The following is a 12,818-nucleotide window of genomic DNA, read 5'->3' as shown; positions in this document are numbered from 1 at the left end:
GTGGGGAAGAACATCTGTGGGTTTTTCAGATAAAAATGAAACTGCATCCAGACATGCATTTAAGCACCGTTTCAGAAGTAACCTGCGTCCATACTCATTCATCTCCTACAGCTTTATCCTCCACATGTGGGTCGCTGGTGCCAATCTCAGCTGACACCTGAGCAAAGGACCACAAAACCCGGGTCTTATCTCACATACCATTCAGGTGTAAACAGGAAGTTAATTCTCTCTTCTGCAGTCGTTTGCTTCATTTCAGGAAGTGAAGCCAGCTCACAAACACTAAGGGAGTCGTGTGGACAGGCAAATTTATGCATTTTCAAATGAAAGTGGAGAAGTGTGGAAGGTAGTTTCCAATCTGTATGTAATCATATGTTTTCACAAGTTTTTTTTTCACTTCTTATATTTCAATTTTCATGTCAGTGCAGCGATTTTGGCTCGTGGAGACGTTTCTACATCTGGCTTCGGCTGCGTCCATTTCATAGGTTAATGTGAACAAAGCCTCTCAGTGCGGCAGCTCACCGCACTCCGTCAAGTGATCTGAAGGAGGACTGAGCGTCCAATAATTCAAGGGCATAAAATATTTAAAATCGACCATCATCAGCTTTCAGAAGCCACTATCGCTGCCCATTTCAGCGGGCTTTTTTTACAGTCAGAGCTCATCCAGGTTAGGAAGGAATTCCAATATGGATCTGAGGCCAACCACACACTGTATTTACACAGTTAATAGCACTAAATCCTTGTTATCATCTCAAGTGGAGGCTTATTTTTAGCAGCCATATTTGTTTTATTTCTTCCAGATGGAGCCGGGGGAAGAATTTGACATGAGCTCTGTTTCTCATTAAAGCTCTCAGACGGGGTGACATCAGTGGACTTGAATACTCTCTTGTCCCGGGATTGAACACATCGGCTGTCCCCGTGCAACAGGAACTTTTGGAGCCGGTGTCAAAGGTCAATCTGATAAATGAATTAAATTCATATACTATCATAGCATGGACCGTCCCAGAAGGAGTCTGGAGACGTTGTAACACTGGACGTCTTTGCGGTTATCTTCGCATCAAAAAGTGATAGTTACTGCTACTGTGGGAAAATGCTGCGGTGCGAGGGCTTGAGTTTCCTTCGCTTAGTCCAGCTATTTGCTCTTACAATAACAACACTGTTCTATCGTTATTATTTGTTTATTCAGCTAACCCTCTTTATCTGGGGCACCACCTCCCAGCCCCCCCACTCGCCTTTTTAGTCAATGCTTTTGCATTCACTGAACCCTCTGAAAGCTAATTCTCAACCGCCGGCCTCAAACAGGCTGATTGATGTGAGGTAGAGGGGTTACAATAGCTCGTCCATCAGATGCCCTTTACCACTGAAAGCATTACCTTCAGCCTGAGCTGTTTACCATGGCGTTACATACACCGCCATGCTCGAATGTTCTACATTATTTCCCTTCTGGGTCAAAAGTTGCACTGACCACGCTGGATATATTATTTATGGCGGTGAACATAATAAGATAAACACTAAGTATCCCCTCTATGGAAGGTTCAAATGGGATGATCTCTTTGAGATGTTAAGAAAACAAATTCTGTCCCAAAGGGTATAGTTTGTGAGCAGAAAAGAGGTAACTTGGATGCTGCACCAGGCTCTGTCAGCCAATACTATCAGACCTAACTGTGGGAGCATTTGTGTGTAGGCAGGCAAGAAGCATGTATGCATGTATACATATATATATATATATATATATATATATATATATATACACATATACATATATATATATATACATATATATATATATACATATACATATACACATATATATATATATATACATATATATATGCACACACATAAATACATACATACATACATAAATATATATACACATATACATACACACGTATACATATATACATATACACACTGTCTCTCGTCTGTTGTGATTTAAAACACGTGCAGAGCGGGAATGCAATGCAGTGACACAGGATATAAAAGCTGCCACGCGTGGAGCTGATTGTGCGACAACTCATTTGACAAATGTTTGAACAGACGTTTGTTAACATTTAAAACAAGAGAAATGATCTGATTTGTTTTTCAGGTGACTTAGATGTTTGAAACATATTGGTTTTGTACCAAAACACTCCTACAATTTAACCATGCAGCTATGAGTGTGACAGACAGTGAACAAGCATCATTTACAACATTTAAAAGAGTGATTTCTGATGCCTGGTCAGGCCATTTGAAGCCTGATGAGAAAATGAAGAGCTTTCCTCATTTTCGGCGTCTCACTCTTCAAGTGCTTGCTCCAAAATACGAGGCCCATCTACAGTGAAATGGATCCTAAGACCATTCGAAAGCGTTCCAGGTTCTCGGTGTGCGCACACACACACACACACACTCACACCCCACACTGGACTCAAGCCATGCAAGCAGTAGGGGGATGTGGGTCAGGGGAGAAAGACTTAATAATGCACTAATTCAGCTGCTTCAACAGCCCGTTCTTCAATGCTCTGGCTCAAGCAATGAAACAGAGGAAGGGTGGGGAAAATCCAACCAGGAAATTCCTCCAAAATAAAGCTTGCTTGTGTGCGTGGATGAATCGCAGCGGCCGGGTGCAATTGCAATATTAAACAAAGAGTAAATACAGGCTGGTTTGTTGAGCCATTTCCTGCAAAATATTGACAATCCGAAATAAATGAATGTAATGAAATAAGCACGAGAATTTTATTAGCTCTGCATAATATCCTTTGTGCAAATCCACTGGCTTCCCCAGCTGTTGTGCCAGATGGATGAATACGGTTGTGGCTGCATGGATCCCTTCAATAGGCCCTCAGTGACCACTGTGACCACACATAAAGGCGCTGACCACTTGACTCTGCACACAATCAGCCCTGAGGGTCAAAGAGCCCCGTGCAAAGCATCGCTCATTCAATCCCGCTCACCTGAGGCTCAGTGTGCCTCATAAAACCTCAATCACTGCTCGGATGTCTGGCCACAGAGAGAGGATCCTGGAAAATCATTGAGCGCCACAAGCACATCACCATAAAGTTGAGTTATGGACTCATGAAAGGCATACAGATCATATTATCTCTTCAGAAAGTGACTGAGACTCAATAATGTGAATGGCTCCAGCTAGCCGGATGACTCACGGACAAATGTTACTACATGCAGATGATATTGATTCTTTCCCTGGATGTCTTTTAATGACAAAGAGCCTTGCATCCAAATGGCTTCATCTTAGGAATCAATGATTGACATTAAAGGCCCCGGAAATGAGCTGCAGCCTAAATAAAGACTGGGATCATTTCAGTCATTACTGTTGGTAAAACTGCTCGTGAATCCCGCGTCCTCTCTTTTAACTGATCAACATTAGTTTCTGGAAACTACGGCTATCTTCTACTAAAATAGCAGCCCGATGAGGAGGGAGGATGAAAGTAAAGGACTTTTTCGCAGCATATAATTGGATCCACAGAAACTCCCTCCATCAAAACAACTCCTGCATGGATATCCTTCTAATGGCCGTGCTTGGAATCTCATATAGATACTTCTGGCCGAATTAAAAGCCCGAGATAAAACCGTTGAATGAGAAAAGTAGATAGAGATCAACTCAGCCAACCTATCAGCCCCCAACAGCACCTGACTCCTCAAATAGTGGGCATGATCAGTGCCCTCTTGACTACAAGGTTGTGGTCAGTGAGGAGACTCCCTCCCGACTCCCTCTCTAACCACTCACCCAACTCTTCGTAGACAAGGCTAGCGTCAGCCCCAAACGCTTCTGACAGAGCGCGTTAGCCACGTCATACAACAGCAAATTCACTGCAAACAGCAGCTCATTATCATGCATCGCACTGCGGCACTTTGAGGCAAGGCAGATCTCTCTCTCTCTGTGTTTGCATTATGAGCAGGATCCGGTGCAGGATATTTGGAGAAACGTGTCAGCGCTCGTCTGTTTTCCTTTTATAACACAAATGATTGTCTCGCAATCAGGCTACGCGTGAACACTACCCTTTAAAACACTCACATGACAATAACATCTGCCTAAACACTGCCCAAATAGCAGTGGGAGCCCGCTGTGCCTCAGTGGACACTTCCACATGACACTGCGGCCTTTCCCTCAGGGCTCAAAACCCTGTGACACATCACACGGCCAGGCAGGTGATCTTTTGTTTGAGAGGGAGAAGATGATGACAAACGCACACAGTGTGTGACTCCCCCCCCGTGTGTGTGTGTGTCAGTGTGTGTGTGTGTGCAATCGGCAATAACACACAGAGAAAAAGCAGAAGAGACAGCAAACAGGTGACTGTGAGTTTTGAAAGGGAATAAAAAATTATTAAATGAAAGACAGCTGTGCTGCGAGCTTATTTCCCCAGTGTATAGACAATATACAGGAGCACTGTTGTGTTGTCTAGCTCTGCTGCTGAGAGCTGACAGGCCCTTTAAAGCTGTCTGTGCTCATAGGCTGTCTGCACTAGACGAGCACAAGTGGGGGCAGAGCACGGACGGTCAGGGCCAGGCCAGTGCAGGGACACAACCAGCTGGAGCACCTGGTGTTCAGAGAGAGAGACACACACACACACACACACACACACACACACACACGACGGAGCAAACACAGTGAGAGTCGTTCATGTACATCCAGTATATTTACATACACGAGCAAACACTGATAGTGTGTTCCAAGTCCACGTGGACGCATCATGCCCACACGCACTCAGGAACTTGACAAAAGTAATGGTATGATGCCATGTTTACAAACCAACAGAATGATTGTGTTTATAATAAATAATAATATTTCAACTCACTCAGCATGAAGGAGAAAAATGCCTGTGCCAAAAACAACACAATAGCTGTGTCTCAATTTAAAGCCCACTTCCTTTAAAGGGTGCATTTGAAGCCTAATTGCATTACAGTGCCGATACTTGGTCGTCATGTTTCGCAGGCTACGACAAATGTGTCCCTCCACTGCCAAGCAAAGAAAGATCCAAAAAGGTAGCCAAACCTATCGCAAAGAAAGTGCTGTTATTATATCTAATGTTTACAACGTCGTCGATGAACGGAGAAGAAGACAATCGCGCTGCATTATTTTCGTGGCCTCCCTCCACTGTCAAAAATGAAAGCATTGAATAAAGTTCTGTGCCTGAAAACTTTAAGCCCTGTTGTTGACGGGATTGTTTTTGAAAATGAAATACTATGAGATGGACTAGATTTCATAATCATAAAAAAAAATTTTTAAATTAAAATGACGGATAAATATAGACGACGACAGATTTTCTTTTACAACCACTGCTCACACTGTTGATGTGCCTTTGTTTGTTACGACGCCACCTACTGTTTCATGAGCCGTGCATTGCTTGATGTACGTAGATTAGGCCTCACTCGTGGTGTTGTGGTACGCTGTCTCTTTTACATGTAGGACAACAAGCGTGTAACGCTTGGTGAGAGAGAGCAAATGACGTGATGCTTGGGAAATGTCAATTCCATGATCTCTGGTTGACCAAAGAAAATTTGACCCCATGATCCAAAGGACAATCACTTGTTCAGATACAGAGCGTGCAGAAAATCAATAAAAGTGGACACAATCATGCGCGGGCCACACGGTGGGGTAGTGGTTAGCACTGTCGCTGAGATATGCACAGCACCCCCCGCGACCCTCTGGTGGAGGATAAAACGGTAGATGATGACTGACTGACCATCATGCGCGAAGCAGCTCTTACAAGTTGCCCTCCCATCTTGAGCTGTGTCGGCACACTCAGTCCTTGAATTTGAGGGAATTGGTCATGGACAGTCCTTGAAAAGTCCTTGAATTTAAACCAAGGTGTGGGATAAATTGGCGTGTACCACGTCCAGTGACGCAACATGGAAATCCTACGCAGAATAAGGCCAACAAAGGCGGAGGCGACCGGCGCATTGAGACACAGCTGATCTCAACAGTGCGTCAGTGGTTTGGTATCTGAATTGCACAAGTTAAGGGCTCGACGTCTTATCGTGAAACGAGATGAAAAGACTTCCCGCTAAGATGTTAGTGACTCACACAATCACAAGCGCTCTGCCAAAGAGAGTTTGGCAACAGCGTTTTAATGACATCTGATTTCTCCGAGACGGGACACGTTGTAAACTCATCATATCGACATGTGTGTGTGTACGTGCGTGTGTGTGTGTGTGTGTGAACTCATTCAAGAGACAGACCAAGGCCATAAATTTATGTGTAGTTGTTGGAAAAGCGACAAGCGTTGAGCAACATGTGAAAGACAGCGAAAGCAGAACATTACCTGCACGTCATTAGATTCACATGGACCATGAACAACTGTTCAGCCGTTCTTGGTGAATTTCGTCACTGCCCTTGTCTGTCAGCAGGATTTGTGGCCTGTTTCAGCTTCTTTCTCATTAGTGGGAAACCAACACTCAACAAAAAAACTCTGCTGAGCAACACAACCTGCCCAGAAAAACCAGTGTTGCACTTTCACCTTCACAGAAGTAACAACATATTTCAGAAAGTGTGTGTGTTTTGATTGTCGCGGGGAGGATAATTTATGCAAAGCTCTGAAGCTGTATTTCGGCTGTTGAGAGCCAATAAGGCGGTATCAAAATGAGGGCAGAGTTAATTAATCATCTCGGCTTCCTTTTCATAGCTCTCCTGTGACTGTCCCGGGGGCGCGTATGAGTGTGTTTTATAGTGTGTGTGTGTGTGTAAGAGACAGACAGAGCGCGGCGTGTAAAGCAGAGGGTGGTGCAGGTTGCAGCTGGGGATATTAGCATAAAGTAATGTGAGCCAGCAGACTGCTGAGCTCCTGTAAGCTGGGTGCAAACATCTTAGGGACGGGAAATGGAAACGACTGACACCTGCTTTTTTTCACTGACCGCAGACAAAAAGGAACGGCAGACACAACAACTGTTCTCTCGTTTGGTAATTAAAATACACTGTAGCCAATGCACGTTCTTTGTACAAACAGGAAACGGTGCACAACGACCACACAAAACCAGTGGGGACTCACTTTTTTCACACTTTTACTAACTTATTCCCCTCATTGCCTGAGGTGGCACTGCGTCAAGAATTACTGACGGAGAAGACGAGACAACAATGAACGAGAAAGCTCGCTCATCTGTTGGTTCATGCAGGACAACTTCTGTCTCCGCCACATACGAGCAAAACACGGAGCTGCATCAGATCCTATTGGTCTTGGATTTTTTTATTTTGTTTCACGTGAACATACGACACATACACTGCAAAAATGGGAATACGCATGTGTAGAATGATAGCCAGGAGAAATGGCTGAGCCCATTGTTGCAGCGTATGTGTAAAAACAAAATACACAACCTAAAAAACGACTTCTGAGGAGTTTTCTGGTCCTTTTTTTCTCTCGCGTCTTTTCCTTCAGCAATTCTTGATGCAGCGCCACCTCAGGCGAGGAGGGGAATATGTTATTAAAAAGGTTAGGTTCGTTTCACTAAAGTGCAAAAGTGTGAAAGCAACCTCGGACCAGCTGAATGTTGCAACCCCCAATTGAACCGAGTCTAGTGGAGACTATTCGGTGTGAATGTGACTTTAGGCGGACCAGAGTTTGCTTCTTTGGTGCGGATCAGAGTTCAGTTGTGCGTTCACACTTAACCCAAACGAACCGAACTTTCTGAGGAGATGGACTAGGATTCGATTTAGAAGGAGGAAGGTGAACGCACCCTCAAGTTGTCTCATCACAGTCATAAAAACCTTCCCTTTTTGTCACAAGCCAAAATCTGTATGAAGTCAGCATCACCTTAATCTACAATACTATATAATACGACAATATATCATCGTTAGCGCGATCTCTGCCAGGTGTGTTATACTGTAGCACGGCTGAATGTTTTTGCATCGTTAAAATGTGGTCTTGTCATTACAGCGTAGTGTGATGGACTACACACAGAATATATTCCACACATTTCGAGGGGGGGGAGCTCAAATTAAAATCCACACGTACATTTAAGAGTGTCGAGTGTCACTTTTTCAAGGTGAATTATCACTTTTGCAGTCGCTCTCAGCTCTATTTTATTTCCACTCCCAACCGCAACAGGCAGTTTTTTTTGTGTTCTGCCAAAAAATAGAGCTAAAAAAAACAGCCATCCAGCAGCCACACACACACACACACACTACCTGCTCAGCAGCACCACATACCACAGTCAAAGTTAGCAACTAGATGGTGAACACAGTGGAACACTTAGTGGATAAAGGGCCGTATATTTATTTTCTCATGAGTTGCTAAAAAGAGTGACAGAGCTAAAAGTGGAGTACGTTAAAAATTAGCGTATTCTGTGACTGTAAGGAAGGATTTCAAAATAAAACCTGCTTGAAACACATGACGAGAGAGCCAATTATCTTATTTCCTCAGGTGGTACTTGGTATAAAAGTTGGACAACCACTGCACAATATAGCGTGGAACTTTCTGCATGTATCGGCATGTCATTTATATGATGTGAGCTGCTCTGTACCTGTTAATTGGCTTGTGTGGTTTGCTCATTATCAGTCTGGTGACAGCACCTGAGCTCAGTTCTCCTCCTGGTTTCAGTAGGCAAATAAAGTTTGTTTTTGCAACATTCAACATTGCACTCATACATCATCAAATGTGACTTTGTTGAATGTTATGGCGTGTTTCCACCGACCCACTTCGGCACGGCATGCTTATATTGCGAGCTGAGGCGATACTATGCACGACGAGCTCGCTAGCCACTGATTGGTCAGCGTGCCGTCTCAGGAGGAGGCACGAGGAAGACGTCCGACACAAGAGTGAAGCCGAACAAAGCCGAACTGTAGATCAGTTAAAAAGACTTAACAATCCTAAAAAATGTGGGTTAATTAACAAACGTTATCAGGGAAATGTCTAAAATCTCAATATTTAACAGAGGAGTCTGGTTTTTGCCGCACAGAGGTGAACTGGGACCATAGGTGGAAAAGCAGCTTTACACGTGCCATTGTTAGATTGACTTGCTTTCATTTCAAGTAATTTGTTTTTGAATTATCTGTGTTTGTTAAGTGTGTCTGCTCATTTGGTGACACAGAACAGTGTGTTATGCTTTTATGATTGCGAGCCAAAAGGGCTAGAACATCCAAGACCGCTTGTGTGGTCTTCTTAAGCGGAGATCTGTTCAGCAAGGACTAAAATGGAAGACGAAGAAATAAGTAGAGACCTTGGCTGTGGCCTTCCCTACTATTTTACTCTGGTCATGGGCAGGTTAAAGAGGGTTTTTATTTTGGCAGCACTTGCCTGGTTAAGGATGATAAAGACAAAAAATCATTCCTTGACTTTTAAGGTCTCTCGCATCCCACACAGAACACAACGCACTCACTTTCACATGTGGCACAAAGTGCAGTAAAAGCAATGTTTACTGGGAAGGGTCTCCTGTTGATTTAATTGCTGCCTAATTAACAGAAATCTTATGTCCAGCCCAGATCATCACCTAAAACAGGAGGGGAAAGGAATTAGACAGAGTGGAAACAGGCACAGTGGGTCACTGTGTGAGTGTGCATATGTGTGGAGTTTGAGGTTGTTGGGAGGGGGGGGCTTTCTTAACAGAGCATGGATGGTGATCTGGGCAGGAGGAGGAGCAGGAGAGTGAAATAGGATGGAAAAAGGCAATCATGCATCCCAAGCCTCTCCAGCTCCTTGTCGTGTGTGTGTGTGTGTGTGTGTGTGTGTGTGTGTGTGTCTATGTGTTTCCCCAGCCATTAGTCACCATCCAGCTCCTGTTAATGTAATTAGATAAAGGATATATGGAGTCTCGGAGCACGGCGTAGACGTTTTGTCCGTATAATTGTGTCGATGTGGTGGCAAAAACTGAGAACCCCCCACTGGATTTCCACAAAAAAAAAAACTCTGCCTCACTAATTCATATGGACAGTGGAAGAAGATGGAGAATTATAAAATATAGAGACGACAAAGGGAAAGTCATCCCTAGAATAATCAATTTTCATCCTATCCTGCGCTGTTTTTCCAGGAGAGCACAAATCAAACTCGGAATTCCACAAAAGCTAAACTAAGCAAAAAGACAGAGGAGTTGTGATGGATCAAAATACTCCAAACCACCCACTGACCTGGGTGGTTTGGAGTATTTTTAGATCATGGCCCCCCGCCCCCGCCCCCCAACATATGCACTGCACATGATGACTCTCCTATAATAAACTGTGACATATCACAACGCGACTCAGCCGTTTGTGGTAAACAAATACACTTCAGGCAGGATCCCAAAGTTTCAAAGTGAAACGTGAAACAACTCTTGCATGTAATTAGTAGCAGTCACAGCTTGTCTGCTGCTGACCTACATAATGGAACACGGTAAGACTGCACACACACACACACACACACGGACATCAAACAGATCAGACAGAGCACAACTGTCTGATCCGTGTCTGCACAACGTCATCATGTCAAACTTCCATCAGGTCCAGCCATCATATTATTACATGTAATTACATACAATAATAGATATGTACGCAACCAAACCACCAAATACAGACATGTACCTTACGCTTCCACCACGCGCCCCCTGCCCTGCACCTCTAACCTTGGGTAATTCCCGTCTCCTGTCTGGGTAACATGCAATGTATGTGGTTGTGGATTTGGGCAGACTAGAAGGCAGGATGTTGCCTTCATTACCACCCAGACAGCCTGCCTCCCGCCCCCAGGTATCTCCTGGATGGATGGAGGTCCAGGGGAGGTTTTTGAGGGACCGGAGAGAGGAGAAGGTACATGGACCTGAGACTCACCGCCAGCAGCTCCAACAGGGGGACGTTTCCGATCCTCCCTCCGACCGGGACGACGCCATGGTCCACAAACTGGCTCATCCTGTGTGTCCCTGCTCTCTTCCTCCTCCTCTTCTGCTTCGCTCCACACTTCTGCCCGAGCTGCTTCTCAGCTGCTGCCTGCCACTGTGTGCATATCGTGTGTGTGTTTGGATTTGACTTTGTCGAGTGTGCGCGCCGGGGTGGTGATGATGATGCAGCAGACAGTCACGCAGCCTCCTTTGAATTCTCGTCTCCCCCTTAACCATGGCCACCTCGGCCCCTTGTCAATATTTAAATAGCCAAGTCAAGTTAGATTAAATCACCTGAGCAAAGACCAGATTGTGGTTCACTGCTCAGGAGAGAGTGTACTTTTGAGTGTGTTTTGTTTTGTTTTCACTGTTGTTTAAAAACTCCTTGACATTTGTCTCTGGAGTATTTTCCACTGCGAGTTCAGCGAGTCAGGTCAAAGTCAAACCCGTCGGGTGTTTTCATGAGTTCTGGCAGGAAAACAGGAGGATAGAGGTGGGAGGACATGGGTTGTCACGGTGGAATGTTTTGTAGCATTTTATGGTCAGTGGTCAATGTTATGTGCTCATCCATGATGTTCACAACTGTCAGAAGTCTGACGTCCTGCACAACGGGTCAATTGCCCTTTACAGGAAATGAGCACACAGCAGCGGTTTCCACATAATGAGCAACCTCTCTTTGATCAATAGGCTGAGTGATCCAAACAAAATCCATAAGCGTTAAGCCTGGTCTTGCAAAGACACGACATGCCGAATGTTTTACCAATACATCTAACAATTCCACAAAGAAGAAACCATCTCCTGATGAAGACTGTGTCGTTTAATCGAACGCTTCAGAAGAGCGACTAAACGGTTTGACTACTGGGAATGTTTTTTTAAACTGCTGTTTTCAAAGTTAAGAATAGACATCACTAAAGCCGAACTTGAGCATCCACATTCTCAATCCACAAACAAAAGATCAAGTGCACCAACGCAGCTACAGATTCTTTCTTTCCCAGCTGCTTGTTCCAAAATCATAAATCAGCACTTGCCACCATCTGCAGACGCATCTCTTGAGGGAAACACAGAGAAGGAGCTGCGAACCTCAGATTGCACGTTACGTTTCATCCGCATTGGTATGGTCAAGTCGGCTGCACAATAGATAATGACAGTTCACCGCTCGAGAATGCAAAACCAGCAAAACTGTTCTGGAGACTTTGTCACGTTCCGCCCTGAAATATCCTCCAAAATCAATTTTTGATGGCTGTGCAGTTGCACAGTCGGGCTTTATTTTCGTCTGCCTGGTTGCTGTGTTTGTTCTCTGACCAGGCAGAAATTATTCTCGACTGCGTGGTTCCCAAATGTCAGCTGTGCACAACTTTCAAGGAGCGGGAAAGGCCTGAATGACACTATTACTGGACCATTTTCCAAAGGAGCGGGATTAAAACCGGAAAGTCAGTGAGGTAGAACATTGTATTTAAATATTGTGACCTGTTGAGTTGACAGAAAGGGGAGTTAAGCTCCCAAAAATTAATCCAACACCTTGATTTAACAGATGTCTGAAGCAGCATTAAACTTTAAAATAACTCAGAACATAATTGTATCCGACATAGCAGCAAATACGAGTTAATATTCTAATCTGCACTGACCTATATGTGCGTTCTCTCCCTCTGTGGATTGAGCTTGTAACCTGTGGCTATCTCTGAGATTAATGGCAGCTGAATGGCAGGACATGGGCAAGCCTCGCTGAGGAATTTATGACATCACACACACCAGTCCGGGCCACGCGGAGCGAGCTGAGGTGATGCAGGTGTGAAGATCAGCGCCCTGCCCAGAAAGCATTCCTCTGAGTGACTAATTCTCTTCCATCAAAGCCAGTTCCACCTCGTCCGGAGACCTTTATTTGATAGTCAATTACATTGAAATCTCTTGCGCAAGGAGCAGGCGGTGTTTACATCGTTGAAGATGAACGAGTGCAAGGAAACTAAATGCCACCAGTCATCTGTGCATCAAACCCTTTTTAACCATTACACAGTGGCAGTCAGCCATCCCATGCAGAAGTAATAATGAACATT

General features: G+C 44.5%; 1 protein-coding gene across 2 annotated transcripts in view; it reads right to left on the bottom strand.

Annotated features, from left to right (window-relative positions):
- The window catches only part of LOC122785675 (nck-associated protein 5-like), a 115,213-nt gene that overhangs the window by 86,361 nt on the left and 16,034 nt on the right, over nucleotides 1-12,818 (bottom strand). Inside the window, exon 1 of one of the 2 annotated variants that reach the window (XM_044051590.1) lies at nucleotides 10,721-10,884. The exons of the other annotated variant lie outside the window; for it this stretch is intronic. Coding sequence (XP_043907525.1) covers nucleotides 10,721-10,798 — 78 coding nt within the window. The 5' untranslated portion in view covers nucleotides 10,799-10,884. Of the gene's footprint in view, nucleotides 1-10,720; nucleotides 10,885-12,818 lie in introns of those variants that run through there. 2 annotated transcript variants of the gene reach the window in all.

Source organism: Solea senegalensis, linkage group LG2, assembly GCF_019176455.1.
Source record: "Solea senegalensis isolate Sse05_10M linkage group LG2, IFAPA_SoseM_1, whole genome shotgun sequence".
NCBI classification, from domain to species: Eukaryota; Metazoa; Chordata; class Actinopteri; order Pleuronectiformes; family Soleidae; genus Solea; species Solea senegalensis.
This window is presented reverse-complemented; position numbering and strand designations above follow the sequence as displayed.